The following is a 21,955-nucleotide window of genomic DNA, read 5'->3' as shown; positions in this document are numbered from 1 at the left end:
AAAGATGTCGTGCGGTCACTAGTTGACAAAATCCCCGAAAACATTCTGGAGCAGACCAAGGTTAGGAAAAAGAAAGTGACGTTCAAAGAAGATACTGAACACCTGGGACTAGGTCAAGAGTCCGGGGAGTGTTCCATGTTCACTGAAGAAGAAACCGGAGAAGGAAAATTGTCCGGGGAGCGTGAAGAATGGGATGAAGACTCGGATGAGAGCAGCGAAAACCAAGACAGTCTGTGCATGATATTGGTGGAAGAGAAGACAAGGCACCACGACAGGGAGTTACAGACGGATCCATCTTCAGGAAAGTACAATCTGGACGTACAGGAGATACGAGGTGGTGAAGAACTTGAGAAAATTGCGGTTTCAAGGAAGCCATTCAGGGAATTATCATGCAACTCAAACGTCAGAACGAATCTGGTGCCAGAAGATGATATGAAAATCGTGAAAAAGATGATATGCGTGAAGCTGAGTGATGACATCCACAACCCTGGTGAGATGAATGGACAGATCATGGCGCTAAAGGAGCATGTCAAGGCAAGATATAGGCTGTCAGACCTAATAAGAGCCCAAAAGAATGACAAAATGACAAGTAACCTCTCCAAATGGATCCAGTCGGGGGTCAAGGAGAAGGGGGAACTCGAGGAAGACAGCTACAAGATCTTGAGCCAGTTCTACAAAGAGAAGAAAGACTTACTCTACCACACAGCTGATAGGGTGGTAGCATGCAAGAGGAAAGATGAGGAGAAGGTATTACACAAACACAACCTCATCATACTGCCACAATTGTATCAAACGGAGGTGCTTTTCAGATCGCACGACCAGATGGGGCACCAGGGGATATATAAAGTACAGCAAAGGATACTTCACAGGTTTGATTGGCCAGGAATGAGAAAAGCTTGCGAGAGATGGGTGAATGCCTGCTTGGCATGCCTCCAGGTAAAAGACCCAAGGAAGATGAAGTTTCCCCTCAAGTCCGTCGAGAGCTCAGAGTTCAATGAAGTGGTGCAGATAGACCATCAAAAAATCTGCATGACGGAGTCGGGATATAACCAGATACTGGTTATAATAGATCACTTCACAAAGTTGGCGGAAGCGGTTCCGTGCCAGACAGCCTCGGCCGAGGAGACATGTGATCATCTGATAACGCATTGGATATCGCGGTATGGTTGTCCAATGACTTTCCAGTCGGACAACGGCAAAGCTTTTGTGGGGGACTTGACAAAAGAATTGATGAGGAGATCGCACATTGCTCAAGCACACTCGACAACCTACCATCCACAGACCAACGGGTTGGTAGAGAGACAGAACAGGACACTGGTCAACATGTTAAGGGTGTACTGCTCAAGATACATGACGGACTGGGATAAATACCTGCCACAGGTAGTAGGGGCCTACAACAGTACACAGCACTCAACGACGGGCATCAGTCCCTTCATGATGTTGACGGGCAGGGAGAGAGCAATGCCTCTGAAATTCTTTTACCCGGAATACGAGGGGAAAAGGACGTCGCCTCAGGCATACGTGAAAGAAGCGATCAAAAGACAACAAGAGCTAAACGAGCTATGCAGGAGGAACACGGCGCAAGCGCAAATGAGGCAACGCAGAAAATCTGACGAAAAAATATTACAAGCAAGGCCATATGAGGTGGGCCAATACGTGTGGGTCTTTCAAAATGTCATACCGCCCAAGGGAATGAAGAAACTACTCAAGAAGTGGAGGGGACCATTCATGATAACGGAAGTTCATCAACAAGGACGGTTCTACCGCTTGAGCACTGGGCGAGCAGCACATAATGAAAATCTGAAGCCTCACGTTCCGTCCCCGGAGGACTGGTGCATATCGAAAGACATGGAGGGTCTCGAGTACCTGGTGGTAGAGCCAGCGTGTGAAGTGAATGAAAAAGGCACCAGAGAGAAAAATGATGGTAATGAGAACTTGAGTTTGGACGACAATGAAAAGATAGAGGTGGGGTCTGAAGCAGGATCGTTTGTAGAAGAAGACTGGAACGACCCGGAGCAAGATGAGGTGCCGAAGTGGATGGAGCCAGATCGACCAATACCACCGGGGACCAGGACTGGCAATCGTAAACGGACCAGCATGAGGTACAACAGATACGGGGATGACTTCTTGATCGATAAGATACAGCCAGACAAATTGGGCGAGGAACTACTGAGTGCAGGCGAACTGGAAGCCGAAGAGGAATGGCAGGTCATTGACGATGGTGGACACTATCCGCAGGAAGACTACTCGACACCAGAATTGGAGACGGATCTCGAACAGAGTGAGATAGAGAGGAGGGAGAACACGAACTTGAGGATACTGGAGTGGATGCGCGATATCAAAGACGAGAGCCACGAAGGACAAAGCATTCAACAAGTCGACGTGTCATCGGCAAATTATACGAAGACAGAGGACCCTCTTTTCGCATGGACGGCAACAGACAGGCCACTGGACATCCCTCCGGACAATTCAGACCCGACAACATCGACGGGGACGTCGATAAATATTTTTGTCCGGGGAGTGGGGGTAGGACTTACCCACACCGAAAATTTGATGATAAAGAAGCTCAAGGAAGTGAGAGAAACAAGCGAATTGGAACTGGAAGAAGAGCCAGAGCCTACCATAGGTCGGAATTTCAAAACGAAGTTTGAAATACCCAATGAGTACTCGGAAAACATCATGATAACGGATAGCGACTTCATCCTGTCAAACAGGACTAGCGCGATCTGCGTCACGGCGGACATGAGTTTCAAATCAAGATTGGAAGCTGACTTCAAAAGGGAGTACCAGAATGTGGAGTTTCTGTTCAGACAGAGACCAGGACTGGGAGGGATGGCAGCGCTTCCACCATCAGTAGCACAAGTCCCGGGCAAATATCTGTGCTTCCTAGTGACGAGGGTCAATGACAGGAACACAATTGATCCCGAACACGTGATGTTGGCAATAACAAGACTACGAGACTTCATGATTGAAAGAGGAATAACGGAGGTCTCAATGCCGGTGTATGACCCAAACAGGGGCAAACTGAGCTCAAGGGAATTGTACGCTATCCTACACGTAGTCTTCGCGGAAACTGAGATAATGGTGTATCTTCACAAGAAATACTACTTGAGCATCGCCTGAGTTGGGCACACGGGGGTCTCGAGTTGGGCGTGAGGGAGGAGTCTTGAGTTAGGTACTGGGGTGCGGCACAGGTAAAGGGATCTTAAGACGCGATTGGCATGACAATTGATTTTAGAAGGATTAACGGTGCTCGAACATAAAATGAATCTGCATGCTTTTAAGGAAATTCCAATTGAATTGTTTTTAGTGGAATGAAAATGATAAGATTTTAACCATAATGGTAAAAGGGGGGTTTCTAGGTTAGGAACATGACATATTAAGTCTTAACATGGTTTCTGTTTTCAGATCAAGTTTGATAAACAAAGTTGAAAATCCAACTATACTCAAGCGAGAGACAGAAAGGGAAATCTTGATTGAACTTGCGATAATCGACACCTGCAGCAAGTATTTGCAAGGAGACATTTCTAGAGAATTCTTAAGTTGGTCAATTCTTGAGTCGGTAAGGTAATTCTTGAGTCGGTAAGGTAATTCTTGAGTCGGTAAGGTAATTCTTGAGCTGGTTAATACTCGAACACATCCCGAAGTCACAGAAAATGGCAGACAGGTTCTGGAAATCCATGCCCGCGGCCCTGAAGAAGCCCACTCTGTACAGACGCCGATGAGCTGTACAGACGCCTGAGGGACCGGGAGTATACCCAGATAGACGAGAGAATGGCGGTAATGCTGAATGACATCCTCCTGTTGGAAGAACAGGGTGAGTGCAGGGAGTCTGCGACGGAGGCTGTCTTGATGGTCGGCTACACCACCGAGGGAATATCAAATCGGGAACAGACCCGATGGTTGTCTTGGAATGTGGATGGAGGAGTAAGGGGCTTTGACTTGGCAAGGAATCCTGGCCTGAGTAACAATACCGAATATGGCGCAGGAGAATTCCCACTACCAACTAGGCCATCAGCAAGATCGACGGGCCAGAGCTCGAGTAAGGTGCCATCGATGACGCGAGCGCAACAGACGACTGAGGCATATCCGGATCTTGGTGTTCTAAAGAAAGAGCTCGAGAAGACCCAGAGGGAAAGGAACAAGGCGAACCTCGCTCTGGATCAGGCAAAGCTGGATCGGGAAAAGGCTCAGCTGGAAAGGGACCAGGCGGTCATCGAACGAGATCAGACTCTGAGGTTGCTTGAGATGCTGCGGGCTGAACAACAGCAGGAACTAAGGGTGCGGGAGAATGCCGCGAATTGTGAGCAACTGAAGTCGGAGATGGAGAGGATAGAACAACGACAACGTGAACTTGATGCACAGAAGGGAGCCAGGCCAAAGGAGCGAGTGGTTCCCAGCTCGAGGCCAGAGTCACGCATGGAAGTGGATGAAGCCCCCAGGGCAAGAGGACGGTTCAACCTTGACCGCGAGAACACATGAGTGAAGGGTTGGAAGTCTGGATACCGAATGAAGCAACGTCCTCCTTGCGTAGCTTGGAAACGCAACCCATACGCCCGCTGATGGATGTGGTACTGCCGGGATATACCCCAACCTCGAGCGGCAGTCAGGTGAGCGGCAGCTCATCGCGTCTGAAGGAGCTGAGCGAGAGATTCCGGCAGAGAAGTCGTGAAAGTTCGGCAAGGGCGGAGCTTCCTCCAACATGGAGGGAACAGCCGGTCAGGAGCGTCATGATCTCGAGTTATAAGAAGAACACCGAAAAGAGGTACCACAGGCACAATCGGCTGGATTGGAATGCGGAACAGAAGGCCAGGAGGGATTGCTTTCATGATGCAGCCTGGGTGGAATATCTTGCGCCACCCCGTGTGTCAGAAGGCGCGGTCCACCTGATTATAGGGGACAGCCTAGTGCGGGTATTGACCCGGATCCAATCGCACTGGCAGACAGGAATCTTGAGTTTCGCTGGAGCTGCCACGCCACAGATATTGGCAACGCTTGAGATGCTAGGAATGACAAAAGTATACACGGTGACCCTGATGATCGGAACGAATGATGTATCAAGGGGAGAAGCGAGGAAAGTAAAGAGGCTGCACGACAAGATGAGCTGTCTTCTTGAGGAACTGAGGATCCAGATGGATCCCATCCTGTTGACAGTATGTACTGTCCCTTATAACATGAAGTTCGATCAGCACGCATTGGAAATGAACGAGAAGGTGCGGAACCTAAACGGGGTGATCCGAGAAGTCCACAGGAAGAGTGTGCTCCCCATCAGATTGTTGGACGTGTCGGAGCGCATGGAGCAAGCGGGATTCCCTGAAGACACCTCCAGTGATGGAATCCACTTCGACAGACCGAGGGGAGCAGAGTGGCTGAATGACGTCTTTCAAGGACACATAAATGCGCTAGAGGCGGATCTGCTAGAGACGGCCCAATTCACATTGGGGCCACCTCCGAACCCACCATTCCTTGCCTCGAGGGCCTTGTCTAGTCGTTTGGGACCGAGGGTCGACACTAGAGACGGAGAGAGGCCAGATTGTCGAGTGCCACGCCAATGGAGTCTGAGGAGGTGACGTCATCAACGCCTCCAGGTTCGGCAATATCCTCAGTGGTAGTGGCAGAGAGCAAGCGGGTGGAGAGGCCTATGGAGACCGCTCGCTTGAGATATCTAGAGAAGGTGAAAGGGCTGGACCTAGAAGGTTTGGAATGTAGGCGAGAATTGGCGGAGACTCTGGGTATTGAACGAGTGTCGCACGAAGACTTGAGCAGACACCATTGCGTGGACTGGTTGAAGGCTCATGAGACGCACTCCTCGAGAGTAAAACTGATGGAGACCGCGGACCTGACCGGAATTCCCACGAAAGCGATCATGGGACCCATCAACTATTGACCTCTCAAGCTGCTGGGGAGTCCTGGACTCATAGCAGAACCCCCCAAACACCGAACGAGCATCGCCAGGATCAGATTGGCGACCCCGGCACAATTGAGGGTGGTGGACAAGCTGCTGAATCCGGGGGAAATGGAATTGCCAGATGCCGCGTACGAAGGCTCGAAATTGGCGGAAGATCCCAGGTACGGGAAGCCCTGTGGGAGCACCCAGCTGGCCAAGACTTTGGCAGTTTACGATAGAGCAGATCCAGCTGCTGCAAGGGTAGTCATTGTGGCGGGATCAGACTTCGAAGGAACGTCTCCTAAGCTGTTTTGGCCGGAGACTCTGATATACTCTTTGCCAGGAGCCGAACTAAACCAGATGTTAACTCTAGTGGTGGCAATAAAGTCGGAGATGCCCTGTGAGCATGAGCTGCTATTGTTTGCAGGAATGAATGATCATCTGCACGCGGTGGGACTTCTTGAGCAGCTGAAGGGCAATGAACCAACACCGAGGAAGACATGGGAAGCCATTCAGACGTTGTTTGCGGCGATGAATGAGGTGCAAGAGAATGTTGTCTCGAGATTCGGCTCCAAGACGAAGGTGGTGTTCACTACATCCCCTGGATACGCGAACATGCCACCCGCCCTATAATTCGTGTACGCGGTCTCGATCCTGATAGCAGAGGGAAACGAATGGCGAATTCTAATGGCAGCCCCCAATCGGGAATTGGAGCCATCGAACCTGAGGCTCCGCAAGTCAGAGTTGGCAGCGGCATGGGCGGACATATCTCATGCACTGAGGGGCTTTTATGGATTAGCCGACATCCTGATCGTATTGGACGAGGTGCTCTTGCTAGAGATATCGAACTTTGCCAGGCAACTTAAGTTCAGCCCAGTCATCGGGGACGATCACCCGGCGATAAACCAATTGACGGCCAGCTTGTGGTTTCGGAGCATGGAGGTGACGATCACAGGTTCCACCGGCAAGTCTAGAGGCCCGAGCAACGAGAGAAAAAATGTGGCCGGAACGGAGAAACAATTAGAGTCGATGGCATATCGTTTGACGCAAGAGAATGGCTGGTGGCCATTTTTGACACCAAGGCTGGAGAACGCCACGAATAGGACGAGGGAGGAAGCACCACCCCTCGTGAAACAAGTCTGGAGTTTTCTGGAGAAACAACTGGAGCTGGCCGAAGGAAGAGAGATGACGGTGGCTAGATTTGTCTCGGCAGCCAATGAAGTGACGATTGGAGGGTTCTGGAGAGAGCACGCAGAGGGTGAGCTGAGGACTAGAAGGGATCATGAGATTCTTAAGTTCTTGAGTCCTTGCTGGGGGAAAGAATTCATGGCGGAAATGTTCGGCACCAAAGCGACTATCTTTGGAGCCTTCGTGCAGGAGATACTGGGCATGCCCATCAGCCTGCTCTTGGCTTTATATCTGGTCTACCCCAGATACTTGTTCAACATGGGCCCAGCGTACATGTTTAGTCGAGGAAGTGAGACACTTCGCGTTGATGGGTATCTGGCACTAGTGCTCTTAACCCATGGGGAACTGGTGTCATTTCATCGATTGATGAAATATGGGGAGCCCCTGTCAATGGGGAAGGTACACTCGAGTATCAACACCTATTCCTACAAGTGTGCCGCGGGGTTGAAGACGCTGTTAGTGCAATACCTCATGATGCAGAATCGGCACATGACGGGTGAAGAAAAGAACCCAAAATCGAGAGAAGAGTGGAAGAAGATGAATGGAGGTATGCCTCTGTTGACGGACCTGTGCCTGGCAATGAGGTCGGACCCGATGGGGATAATCCGGGGTCTAGAGGAGGTGGTAACCTGCATTTACGGTCCAGCAGTGACGTACGCATTTCCAGATCCCCTGGTGACAACGTATCGTTACTCTGTAACGCACTTGAGTCTTATCAGCGTACTGGATGGGACGGCGCTCAATTGGTGTCGGCAGGAGGTGCTCAGGGCACAAATGAGCAATACGGTATTCTTTGGAAAAGTGAAAGATGCCGAGTTGATAGTGTACAACTTCAGGGGACAGCTGCAATGTAGAATGGGAGGCAAACGCGAGGGCCCCATCGAGACATATCGCAAGTTCTGGAACTTGAACCCACTGGCAGCAGACGGACGGGAGATCTTGAGGATTCCGGCTTGGAAGGACAGCTTTGCACTGGTTAAGAGGGAGCTGGAGGCCATAATGGAGAAAGAGATCCTGCCAGCCACCATGCCTGAGTTCCCGATAGTCAGGAGGATGACCTTAGGGATGAACAGTCCCTTAGTAGTTCCATCCATAATTGCGAGGATGACAACGGAGGAAATGCAGAAAGACTTCACTGATGGCTGGGACCCCCTGTTCGTCGGCTATACGGCGGCGGTTTATTTCCACACTAGCGAGGCGAAGATAAATTCGTGGACGACGCAAGCAAAAAAGATGAGAGGCTCGCAGCCCCCGGATATGAGGTACGAAAGGTCTTGAGAGCTCTTAAGCAGGAGGGACTTGAGAACATGCTACCAATATGGGATGATGGCAGGATGATCATGATGGAGGGGCATGTTGCATTGGTGGACGACATGAAATTCGCGACACGAAAGTATAGGGCACCCTATGGCTTAGAACAGGTGGAAATGAGACAGGAGGGAAAATAACTGGATGCAGCAGGTCAACTGTATGTGGCCCTGACGGAGTAAAAGAGATTGGACCCGGCGACACCATCACCACTGTCAGTAGATACACCTGGAGACAAGAGGAGTGGACCCGTGGAAGACCGGTTCAAAAGAATTCTCGAGAGAAGAAGAGCTGAGTCAGAAGAAGAGAGTATGGATGAAACTCTCAGCGAAGCCGGCGAGGACATGGAAGTGGGGAATACGCCTGAACCAAGACCATCAGGTGAGGAGCTCACCACTCAAGAGCTGTTGAAAGACTTGAGTGAGGAGAATTGGGCAGATACTGCCACTCCACCTCTGACCCCGTCTCCCCGGAAGAATCTGGAATTGCCATTGGCGAGCGAGACCTCCAATATGGGGATGACACTCTTGAGTTCGGAGGAAAGGGAGAAGAATACATTCGAAGGAAATAAGGACATGTTCCTGGGGACTCTGGAGGACGACGCTTGGCAAAAGTTCTTGATGGAATTCAATCAAGAAGTGGGCAGCGAGACGACGCTGGACAAATTCAAGGATGAACTGTGGGACACAGTCGTGAAGTTTGGAGAACCGCTTCTGATGGGGACGGGCCTGGATGAGAAGGCGAGAAAGGAGCTGCTGAACAAGCTGATAGAGCTGAGGAATTCACGATCAAAGACTAGAGAAGAAAAATGTGAAGACAGCTCTACTCTGAAACAAAAAACTGTAGATAAAATAGTTGATGATATAAAAGGGGATAAGGTTGGGACTAGTAATATGATTAAAAGTACTAATATCCTTAAGGCTCGAGAAGGGGGAGGCAAGAGTTGGAAGGGTTGGAGGAAGACAGTGAGGTCGAATCAGTGATGATAACCACGACACCCTCAAGCAGAGATGTGAAGACTCGCAAGAGGAAGAGAGAAGTAGAGGGATTGAGTAGTCCTTCAGTGGATGCTGTCTCGGTAGGAAACTTGAGAGAGACGGCGCCCATGGTTTTGGCGCGATGCAAGACAGCGGCATACAAGAGCAACACGGAGCTCAGAAGACCACTCGAAGTAGAGAGGGAAATAGAGGCTTCCATCAGTTCGACATCGGAGGAAGACTTCAAGCCCCAGAAGATAAACGTGAAAAGAGGTTCAACGGACGGACAGACAGGGGAAGTGGATGTCGGCAAGGAATGGGTCTCGAAGGGACACCAGGCCACGGGGAAGCAAGTGACGAGTGATCCACTGGAGAGGAGCAAGACGAGGAACACCTCCCGGCCATGGTGGGTGGCCCTCGAGACATTGAAGGAAATGGAAGACTGCTTGAAGAAGTTGGACAGTGGAGTAGCTCGCAAACGACGCAATTGGGCCACCCAGCAAAAGGCCGAGGTTAACAAGATAGAATTGGCAAACCAGCTGAAGAGGTCCTGGCAGAACTTATTGAAGGATCATTTTGAAGAGGCAATGAGGACCCCCTCATCAGCACCGCCATTGATGGCGAATCCCTTCGTTAGAACCGCAGGACAATTGATGTTCACCTGGAGTCTGGTGGGAATAGAGTTGGAGACACTGACCTCGTATGACAGGTTGAAATTAGGAAGCAAGAAGCTAGACGTGTATCAAGCACTGATGCAGCACGTGGCCAGGGATAATTCAGGCTTGAGCCTGGCTAGGAGGAAGGACGCCACATGTTTCTTGAGATGGATAATGTCAATGATGTCTGATAGCACCATCTTGGCGTGCTACCAAAGAGCAAGCGGAAGTAGAACCGTGGAGAAGAGAGTCTCAACGATCATCTTAAACGTATATCAGAGTACTGGAATAGAAAAGGAAGATGGTTCCAGACTATCCCTAGAGAACCACAGAAAGCTGGACGAGGTACGGAGGTTTTACAATAAGAAATTCGAAGAACATGATGTTCACCGTAACCTGGCCTCGCCAGAGCAGTACTCGAGACTCAGTGAGAAGGGGGAATACCAATACGTGTCAGGAGTGATGGGGATAGCCTACAACCCCTTCTTAGACTCAGAAACTGGAGGCGCTCACAAGAACCACGAGGTAGCGGAGCTGCTGAAGTTTTGGACAGAAAAAATAGTGGAAATAGACGCGGTGGAGAAAGAGAGGCCGAGCCTGGGCCTGATTCTTGAGAAAACACCGGAGGAGGTGAGCATACCGCGCTCGAACAAGAGAGTTGAAGTGAACATGGGTGATGGCAATGGCTTGTTGATCACGAACTTGGGAGTGGTATGGAAGTTACTAAGACCCTCCTGGTGCCCACATCCCCACGCGAGTCTGATCGAGGAGACCACCGAGCGGGTGAGGTTAGCACCAACGGAAGATGAAGATTTGGCAAAGTTGAGTGTGGTGCACAAACTGATCTTACCTCAGATGAAGGAGTCAGGCGAAAAGACGAACAATCTCGAGTCTGCAAAGAAGATGGAGCCGGGTAGCTGTCTGGATTCTACGTGTGGGAGTGGAGAGCACACCTGCGACGGACGATCATGTGTCAGGATACTGTCCTTTCAAAAAGAAGATCTGGAGACAGCTCAAGGAGCAACCAGGCCAGATTGTCGAGTGCCACGCCAATGGAGTCTGAGGAGGTGACGTCATCAACGCCTCCAGGATCGGCAATATCCTCAGTGGTAGTGGCAGAGAGCAAGCGGGTGGAGAGGCCTATGGAGACCGCTCGCTTGAGATATCTAGAGAAGGTGAAAGGGCTGGACCTAGAAGGTTTGGAATGTAGGCGAGAATTGGCGGAGACTCTGGGTATTGAACGAGTGTCGCACGAAGACTTGAGCAGACACCATTGCGTGGACTGGTTGAAGGCTCATGAGACGCACTCCTCGAGAGTAAAACTGATGGAGACCGCGGACCTGACCGGAATTCCCACGAAAGCGATCATGGGACCCATCAACTATAGACCTCTCAAGCTGCTGGGGAGTCCTGGACTCATAGCAGAACCCCCCAAACACCGAACGAGCATCGCCAGGATCAGATTGGCGACCCCGGCACAATTGAGGGTGGTGGACAAGCTGCTGAATCCGGGGGAAATCGAATTGCCAGATGCCGCGTACGAAGGCTCGAAATTGGCGGAAGATCCCAGGTACGGGAAGCCCTGTGGGAGCACCCAGCTGGCCAAGACTTTGGCAGTTTACGATAGAGCAGATCCAGCTGCTGCAAGGGTAGTCATTGTGGCGGGATCAGACTTCGAAGGAACGTCTCCTAAGCTGTTTTGGCCGGAGACTCTGATATACTCTTTGCCAGGAGCCGAACTAAACCAGATGTTAACTCTAGTGGTGGCAATAAAGTCGGAGATGCCCTGTGAGCCTGAGCTGCTATTGTTTGCAGGAATGAATGATCATCTGCACGCGGCGGGACTTCTTGAGCAGCTGAAGGGCAATGAACCAACAACGAGGAAGATATGGGAAGCCATTCAGACGTTGTTTGCGGCGATGAATGAGGTGCAAGAGAATGTTGTCTCGAGATTCGGCTCCAAGACGAAAGTGGTGTTCACTACATCCCCTGGATACGCGAACATGCCACCCGCCCTACAATTCGTGTACGCGGTCTTGATCCTGATAGCAGAGGGAAACGAATGGCGAATTCTAAGGGCAGCCCCCAATCGGGAATTGGAGCCATCGAACCTGAGGCTCCGCAAGTCAGAGTTGGCAGCGGCATGGGCGGACATATCTCATGCACTGAGGGGCTTTTATGGATTAGCCGACATCCTGATCGTATTGGACGAGGTGCTCTTGCTAGAGATATCGAACTTTACCAGGCAACTTAAGTTCAGCCCAGTCATCGGGGACGATCACCCGGCGATAAACCAATTGAAGACCAGCTTGTGGTTTCGGAGCATGGAGGTGACGATCACAGGTTCCACCGGCAAGTCTAGAGGCCCGAGCAACGAGAGAAAAAATGTGGCCGGAACGGAGAAACAATTAGAGTCGATGGCATATCGTCTGACGCAAGAGAATGGCTGGTGGCCATTTTTGACACCAAGGCTGGAGAACGCCACGAATAGGACGAGGGAGGAAGCACCACCCCTCGTGAAACAAGTCTGGAGTTTTCTGGAGAAACAACTGGAGCTGGCCGAAGGAAGAGAGATGACGGTGGCTAGATTTGTCTCGGCAGCCAATGAAGTGACGATTGGAGGGTTCTGGAGAGAGCACGCAGAGGGTGAGCTGAGGACTAGAAGGGATCATGAGAGTCTTAAGTTCTTGAGTCCTTGCTGGGGGAAAGAATTCATGGCGGAAATGTTCGGCACCAAAGCGACTATCTTTGGAGCCTTCGTGCAGGAGATACTGGGCATGCCCATCAGCCTGCTCTTGGCTTTATATCTGGTCTACCCCAGATACTTGTTCAACATGGGCCCAGCGTACATGTTTAGTCGAGGAGTGGAGACACTTCGGGTTGATGGGTATCTGGCACTAGTGCTCTTAACCCATGGGGAACTGGTGTCTTCCCCCTGTCAATGGGGAAGGTACACTCGAGTATCGACACCTATTCCTACAAGTGTGCCGCGGGGTTGAAGACGCTGTTAGTGCAATACCTCATGATGCAGAATTGGCACATGACGGGTGAAGAGAAGAACCCAAAATCGAGAGAAGAGTGGAAGAAGATGAATGGAGGTATGCCTCTGTTGACGGACCTGTGCCTGGCAATGAGGTCGGACCCCATGGGGATAATCCGGGGTCTAGAGGAGGTGGTAACCTGCATTTACGGTCCAGCAGTGACGTACGCATTTCCAGATCCCCTGGTGACAACGTATCGTTACTCTGTAACGCACTTGAGTCTTATCAGCGTACTGGATGGGACGGCGCTCAATTGGTGTCGGCAGGAGGTGCTCAGGGCACAAATGAGCAATACGGTACTCTTTGGAAAAGTGAAAGATGCCGAGTTGATAGTGTACAACTTCAGGGGACAGCTGCAATGTAGAATGGGAGGCAAACGCGAGGGCCCCATCGAGACATATCCCAAGTTCTGGAACTTGAACCCACTGGCAGCAGACGGACGGGAGATCTTGAGGATTCCTGCTTGGAAGGACAGCTTTGCACTGGTTAAGAGGGAGCTGGAGGCCATAATGGAGAAAGAGATCCTGCCAGCCACCATGCCTGAGTTCCCGATAGTCAGGAGGATGACCTTAGGGATGAACAGTCCCTTAGTAGTTCCATCCATAATTGCGAGGATGACAACGGAGGAAATGCAGAAAGACTTCACTGATGGCTGGGACCCCCTGTTCGTCGGCTATACGGCGGCGGTTTATTTCCACACTAGCGAGGCGAAGATAAATTCGTGGACGACGCAAGCAAAAAAGATGAGAGGCTCGCAGCCCCCCGGATATGAGGTGCGAAAGGTCTTGAGAGCTCTTAAGCAGGAGGGACTTGAGAACATGCTACCAATATGGGATGATGGCAGGATGATCATGATGGAGGGGCATGTTGCATTGGTGGACGACATGAAATTCGCGACACGAAAGTATAGGGCACCCTATGGCTTAGAACAGGTGGAAATGAGACAGGAGGGAAAAGAACTGGATGCAGCAGGTCAACTGTATGTGGCCCTGACGGAGTACAAGAGATTGGACCCGGCGACACCATCACCACTGTCAGTAGATACACCTGGAGACAAGAGGAGTGGACCCGTGGAAGACCGGTTCAAAAGAATTCTCGAGAGAAGAGCTGAGTCAGAAGAAGAGAGTATGGATGAAACTCTCAGCGAAGCCGGCGAGGACATGGAAGTGGGGAATACGCCTGAACTAAGACCATCAGGTGAGGAGCTCACCACTCAAGAGCTGTTGAAAGACTTGAGTGAGGAGAATTGGGCAGATACTGCCACTCCACCTCTGACCCCGTCTCCCCGGAAGAATCTGGAATTGCCATTGGCGAGCGAGACCTCCAATATGGGGATGACACTCTTGAGTTCGGAGGAAAGGGAGAAGAATACATTCGAAGGAAATAAGGACATGTTCCTGGGGACTCTGGAGGACGACGCTTGGCAAAAGTTCTTGAAGGAATTCAATCAAGAAGTGGGCAGCGAGACGACGCTGGACAAATTCAAGGATGAACTGTGGGACACAGTCGTGAAGTTTGGAGAACCGCTTCTGATGGGGACGGGCCTGGATGAGAAGGCGAGAAAGGAGCTGCTGAACAAGCTGATAGAGCTGAGGAATTCACGATCAAAGACTAGAGAAGAAAAATGTGAAGACAGCTTTACTCTGAAACAAAAAACTGTAGATAAAATAGTTGATGATATAAAAGGGGATAAGGTTGGGACTAGTAATATGATTAAAAGTACTAATATCCTTAAGGCTCGAGAAGGGGGGAGGCAAGAGTTGGAAGGGTTGGAGGTAGACAGAGAGGTCGAATCAGTGATGATAACCACGACACCCTCAAGCAGAGATGTGAAGACTCGCAAGAGGAAGAGAGAAGTAGAGGGATTGAGTAGTCCTTCAGTGGATGCTGTCTCGGTAGGAAACTTGAGAGAGACGGCTCCCATGGTTTTGGCGCGATGCAAGACAGCGGCATACAAGAGCAACACGGAGCTCAGAAGACCACTCGAAGTAGAGAGGGAAATAGAGGCTTCCATCAGTTCGACATCGGAGGAAGACTTCAAGCCCCAGAAGATAAACGTGAAAAGAGGTTCAACGGACGGACAGACAGGGGAAGTGGATGTCGGCAAGGAATGGGTCTCGAAGGGACACCAGGCCACGGGGAAGCAAGTGACGAGTGATCCACTGGAGAGGAGCAAGACGAGGAACACCTCCCGGCCATGGTGGGTGGCCCTCGAGACATTGAAGGAAATGGAAGACTGCTTGAAGAAGTTGGACAGTGGAGTAGCTCGCAAACGACGCAATTGGGCCACCCAGCAAAAGGCCGAGGTTAACAAGATAGAATTGGCAAACCAGCTGAAGAGGTCCTGGCAGAACTTATTGAAGGATCATTTTGAAGAGACAATGAGGACCCCCTCATCAGCACCGCCATTGATGGCGAATCCCTTCGTTAGAACCGCAGGACAATTGATGTTCACCTGGAGTCTGGTGGGAATAGAGTTGGAGACACTGACCTCGTATGACAGGTTGAAATTAGGAAGCAAGAAGCTAGACGTGTATCAAGCACTGATGCAGCACGTGGCCAGGGATAATTCAGGCTTGAGCCTGGCTAGGAGGAAGGACGCCACATGTTTCTTGAGATGGATAATGTCAATGATGTCTGATAGCACCATCTTGGCGTGCTACCAAAGAGCAAGCGGAAGTAGAACCGTGGAGAAGAGAGTCTCAACGATCATCTTAAACGTATATCAGAGTACTGGAATAGAAAAGGAAGATGGTTCCAGACTATCCCTAGAGAACCACAGAAAGCTGGACGCGGTACGGAGGTTTTACAATAAGAAGTTCGAAGAACATGATGTTCACCGTAACCTGGCCTCGCCAGAGCAGTACTCGAGACTCAGTGAGAAGGGGGAATACCAATACGTGTCAGGAGTGATGGGGATAGCCTACAACCCCTTCTTAGACTCAGAAACTGGAGGCGCTCACAAGAACCACGAGGTAGCGGAGCTGCTGAAGTTTTGGACAGAAAAAATAGTGGAAATAGACGCGGTGGAGAAAGAGAGGCCGAGCCTGGGCCTGATTCTTGAGAAAACACCGGAGGAGGTGAGCATACCGCGCTCGAACAAGAGAGTTGAAGTGAACATGGGTGATGGCAATGGCTTGTTGATCACGAACTTGGGAGTGGTATGGAAGTTACTAAGACCCTCCTGGTGCCCACATCCCCACGCGAGTCTGATCGAGGAGACCACCGAGCGGGTGAGGTTAGCACCAACGGAAGATGAAGATTTGGCAAAGTTGAGTGTGGTGCACAAACTGATCTTACCTCAGATGAAGGAGTCAGGCGAAAAGACGAACAGTCTCGAGTCTGCAAAGAAGATGGAGCCGGGTAGCTGTCTGGATTCTACGTGTGGGAGTGGAGAGCACACCTGCGACGGACGATCATGTGTCAGGATACTGTCCTTTCAAAAAGAAGATCTGGTTACTTGGTTTGAAGACATCACGGAAAGGGAGAAAAGTGAAGTACAAATAGTGGCGGAGTGTTACGCGAGAACTACGGTGAACATAGCGACAGCTCTCGGATTCTTCTCGAGAATGTGTAGTCTGCAGTCACTGGAGAGGCTAGAGTCTGAACACCATTTAGTGACGGCGTTGAGCGTGGAATCATGGCCTGGGGTGTTGCAGGTGACTCAAAAACATATCCGGAGCTGGAAGGTTGGTCTCGAGGCGGAAATGGGGTTTCCCATGAGCGAAGCTTATGGCCTGCCATTGAACGCAAAATCCCTGATAGGGTCAATGATGGCCAATTTGTTCGGAAGCCACTACCCACTGCACATGGCGATGGTGGAAGCATCCAGCCAGAGAATATTGGTGGACAAGGCCTTCTCAGTGCCCAAGTGCGTGAGGTTGGCTCGGGTATCGCATCACTCGCACAAGTTGTTGAGGAAAATCAGAGGGACAGTACCGAAAGAGTTGAGAGATGACTTGAGTGAAATCTGGGGAGAAGAGCTTTTGAAGTTGGAAAGTGAGAACACAAGCGATCACGAGAGACAAAACGTGATCGGAAAACCTGTGGGGGGTACTCCAAACATGGGAGAGAACGACACAATGCATGAGAAAATGATGGAGCTTGAGCCTCTCTTGGAAGCCTCGGGGGAGCGTAACCTCAGGAGCATTGAGATCACCCATGGAGAATGCCCATGCCACTGTTTGGCACAAACGGTGTGGTATCCAGATCACAAGAACCTCTGCCTGGTGTGGGATATGGAAGAAATTCGGTCGATTGGATTACCGGATCACCGGCAGAAGGTGACGCTCTTAGTAGTGAGTACGATGCTGGCTCTGAGATGGATAGAAGAGAATATAACGAAGTATCGGGAAGCGAAGACGCCAACGGCTGAGTCAATATATGCGATAGACTACAGCAGGAGACTCGAGTTGTTTGAGACTGCATGCAAAGTATTCGCCATACCAATGGAAGTCAGACACGTATGGAGCCGCTTGAGGTACTTTCCATGGTTTCGAGCGACACTGACGTCTTGGTTATACAGGACAACGAAAGATCACATGAGAAAGCATCAAAAGGAGTATCGACAGTTCCAGGCCGAGATTGGGCCGGAAGCTTTCAAGAGACCCCTGTTAACCCATCGAAATGCGATCACGACAGGATGGAAAAGAGTGGGTAAAATGTCTAGAGACAATACCAAAGCGAGGGAATCTATACTAGAGGAGGACTTGGCGAAGAACGTGAGCCTGAGCCTGCACAACTCCTTTTGTTTGAACCGGGAATCTAGGGTGAAGGCACTACCCAACCAGGCAAAGAGGTTGCAGGAGCAAAGGGAATGGATGCGATCCTATGAACAGCTGAAGGCTTGGGAGGAGATCGTGATTAGCTCCGATGATGAAGAAGAACTGTTGAGACAGTTTGCCGTATCCAGTACTTCAGGGGACGGCACCTCCAAGGCGAAGAGTGCGAAATGAGCGGATGGTTCGAAGAGATCTTGAGTCTTGAGAGGGAAGGGGGGCTTGAGTGTGAATCCAGATGAAACTTGGGTTCACGAAAAAGAAATTTTAATGAATCAGATATTGTTATTAATATGTTATATTTACTATATAAATCAAAATGCTGCATGACAATTTCCTGACTGAATGGGACAAAAGAAATTTTAAATAATTGGCTTGAAAAGCGAGAATTCAAGGGTGCAGGTGTGTGCAGATTTTGATTGCTGTTTAGCGATAGTGTGAAAATTTTACATGGCCATGAATTTTGGGGTGTAGATAAGCTTAAGTCTGCTGCAAACTTCTGTAAATGACCACTGGCACTGTACCTTGAGCAACACTCGGTTTTCTGGGACTCACTGGTAGACGACAGCACGCGATGAGGACATCGATCTTGAGTCCGGGGAGTATGTGCCAGTCGGTCATATTTGGAAGTTTGACCTTGAGAAAAACAAGAACGCTTAATTTTGGAGTGAAATTTGATTTTTCAAAAATTCGAGTGGAGCCTGTCATGCACGATTTTCTCGCGATAACTGAAAACCGAAAAAGAGAAATCAGAACGATCGAGTTACAATCGCGTGAAAAGTTGCCAGATAAAGCAGTAGGAAATTGCCATTTGCAATTTCCGTCACAATAAAACTAGAGTAGAGCTGTCCTATCTGAAACAGAAGGAAGCGTATTCCCGAGAATTGGACTATTATTACTCGACTGGATTATCATTCAAACTGGACTAGAGTGAACCTTCGATGGAAAGGTGGACAGCTTGAGTGTCCCAATGGTTCACGAGAAACCATACTCTAGAGTTCAAACTTGGTCCTGTTATTGAAACTGATAAACATTAAACTCATTTAGTTACATTATTTAATTCTCGAGTTGATTACCGACTTAATTACTCCCAGTTCTTGAGCGTGCTACGATGTGAGTACTCAATTTAAATTTCTAGAGTGTGTTTTATGATTGTTATGTTGAGGTAAGGCGAGTTTTAGGTTGATCCATCTGAAATGGATCAAAGTTCCACTGTCTAATAAAAAGTAACTTAACGGATTGTTCCGACCCGGTTTTTAACGGCGTTTATGTATTTTGGGTATCTAGAGACCTAAGTATGGGGACGTTTTTATTTCTAGAGTGGGGGGATTTTTTGGTAGTAGCCTTCAAGCTGTAACGGGTTGTAGTCTCATGTCACAAGCGAACCGAATTGGCTCCGACTGATTTGAGGTAGAAAAACACGAGAGATAGTGTCCCTGACTCTTGAGCCAATGGTTATAGGGCCTATTTTTCTTAAGCCTCATGTGTGACTACAGTAGACGAATGTTACATTGCCATTTATGTCCTGAATGCAAGGTAGTATAGACAATTAGGAAACTAAACCGAGAGCTTAAACGACAACCATAGAGCCGAAAAATCATCAGAAAAAATGTATAGCTTAAGATTCTTTAAAATGTTACATACAGCTTGATGTATCAAAATGAAAAAAGATAGTTTTGAAAAATTAAAAGCCCGGACAATGTAAATCAAAATTAAGTGATCAAACAAACCTTTGTAAGTGACAATTAAATTACGATTTGACAGGCCCAAATGTTCGCATTTATCCTCGTGCGACCAATATCTTGGCAACGGTGTCCGTTTTTCATTAATATGAGGGTAGATGTTACTAATAGAGTCTTTCGTTTTCGTGTCTTCAGAAATTGGTCGCTTGCGGGGACCCATTTTTCAAACTAAAAAATTAAAAAGGTCAATTATGAGATGATCATCCGCATAAATTACGTTTTGTGCGCATTTTGATACAGAGGCACAGTAAAAACTCCCCCCACTTGCGATACATCAAAACAATCACAGAAAAAATTTTGGAAAAATTTACCTGAAAACCAATCAACCTTTGCCAAACCAAAATACCTATTATAAATGAGTTTTTAAAGAAGGTCAACTAAAATGGGCCTTAGCGTCATGCGACGGTCCGTGCACAGGTTGGAAAGGGCCATACCAACGCTATATAAATACATCGGCAACATTTTCTAAATAAATCAAGTCGACTTTAAAGCATCCAGAAAATTGTTAATTATAAATGAATTGACATTTTAAAAAGATCAAACAGGAACTAGCTTTCGTACCTGATCCCTTGACAGAACTATTAAAACATGATTGCTCCCCCTACTTTCTATTTTGATGAGAAATCAAACCAAAACAATTTTAAGTAAGTGATCTGCTCCTTTTGGAATCAACAGCATCCATACTCGTAATCAAATGACGAACTCGAAACGTTTATCAGCACAGACCGCATGCATATTGTACCGCATCATTTTGTAAATAATGGCTTAGAATTTTAAAACTTGAGATGCACAACAATTTGCGATGTTATTTTTTTAGGGGGTAATCAGAAGGTCAAAAGTATGTGACATTCGACCAGAATAGACGAAAATGCAGATTCGAAATTTTAGCAGCTAGCCTTCCGAATTAGCAGTTTTGAAGGATTAGCAGTGTTATTGGAACGATTAGCCAAACTGTGAAGGCTAGAATATTCTGGTGTTTCAAATTTTTAAATTTTCGAAGTATGACGTCATATTTCTGAGAAACGTCAGAAACGGCCATTTTGGCAGAAAAGCCGAAATAAAACACAACAACAACAGTAGTTGCGACGATAACAACGAAAAAACTTAGAATCGGAATTAGAGACGAGCAGAAATAGCAGAGACCGTTCCGAGTTGCAACTATTGTGTCGCTACAATAGTTGCAAGGCAGTTGCGAACAACGGCGAAGGGTAGAAGGCAGCCTTCCGGAAGGAAAATAGAGGTCTTATTTCCCCGGATTCAAGAATCCGGAGGGGTCTCGGGACTGAAACTCTCAGCTTTTTATATAAACTTTTAGCTTCCCTATTATGTCCTGAATTGAATTTAATTAACATCTGAATTCATTTTGCTAGGATGAGAAGCTAGGAGTTGGGGTAAAAGGGTTAATCCATCTTCGATGGAGATGATGATTTTTATCTACTGAGCAAAAACAATAATAATTCAATAAATAGTAGTAGCCCTGTTTTTAGGAGTGACCTCGTGGTCTGGGGATACTGAGATCCAGCCATGAGCTCACTATTTCTGCATGTAATTAAGCTAATTTGAGCGTTCTGGTCGAAGCCGAAGAACGGTAACGTTTTTCTCGACCCGATGTTGAAAAGACCACCAAAAGAACTGGCTTGTTAGAGACGGTGAAAAGCATGTAAAGCTCTGTTTAGACGTTAGCCAGTCGTCTTAGGACCTAGCTTTAATTTCCGTCGATATGTATCTTCCGGGCGAATGTTACATAGATGTTTTTATGGCGCTCCTGGGTGTTATTCTTTTTTAACATCATGACCGGCAGAACCGTTAACGAGCACTCCGCGCCGAGCGGATGCTCACATTAACGCCCTTAATAGGCCAAAACCGCCGGCGCGAAGGGTAGTTCGGAACGCGGAAGCCTTCCGAATTACCGTGAATAGCTTTTTAACCTAGTTAAGACCGAAAATTCACGAATCAGGAAGGGTGGGGTGATCGGCCATCCCCTCGTTCCCTGAGAGGTCTGTGACCAAAAAAATTTAAAGATATACAGGAAACCAAACAAAATGTAGTATACTACTGTGCCATTCTGCCAGACTGACACAGCGCAACCTTCCGGCGACACGAAAAAAAAACGAATAAAGGCCTTAGGAACGAAAAAGTATTGCGAAGGAGGGTAGGGATTTTCTAGAATTTTATTTTTAAAATTTCGATTGATGAGTGAATATTTCTTAGAAATAGAAAAAGACGGCCATTTTGACGAAAAACGACAAAAAAAAACAGAACAACGACAAATATTGTGCAAAACGGTCGCACAAGGGACGAAAAATACGAAGCTTCTTATCGTGGCAACAACACACGATAAGACTCTTAGCAGTGGAGATTGGTGGAGAAGGAAGCTT

At 48.6% G+C, this 21,955-nt stretch overlaps 1 protein-coding gene across 1 annotated transcript in view; it reads right to left on the bottom strand.

Annotated features, from left to right (window-relative positions):
- LOC134842062 (ran-binding protein 10-like) overlaps window positions 1-19,742 on the bottom strand; it is a 40,874-nt gene extending 21,132 nt beyond the window's left edge. The window contains 1 exon segment of the mRNA XM_063858217.1: window positions 19,566-19,742. Coding sequence (XP_063714287.1) covers window positions 19,566-19,737 — 172 coding nt within the window. The 5' untranslated portion in view covers window positions 19,738-19,742.
- Window positions 19,743-21,955: the final 2,213 nt, after the last annotated feature.

This window comes from Symsagittifera roscoffensis, chromosome 3 (assembly GCF_963678635.1).
Source record: "Symsagittifera roscoffensis chromosome 3, txSymRosc1.1, whole genome shotgun sequence".
In the NCBI taxonomy this organism is placed as follows: Eukaryota; Metazoa; Xenacoelomorpha; order Acoela; family Convolutidae; genus Symsagittifera; species Symsagittifera roscoffensis.
The sequence above is the reverse complement of the archived record's forward strand: the minus strand, read 5'-3'. Positions and strand labels throughout refer to the sequence as shown.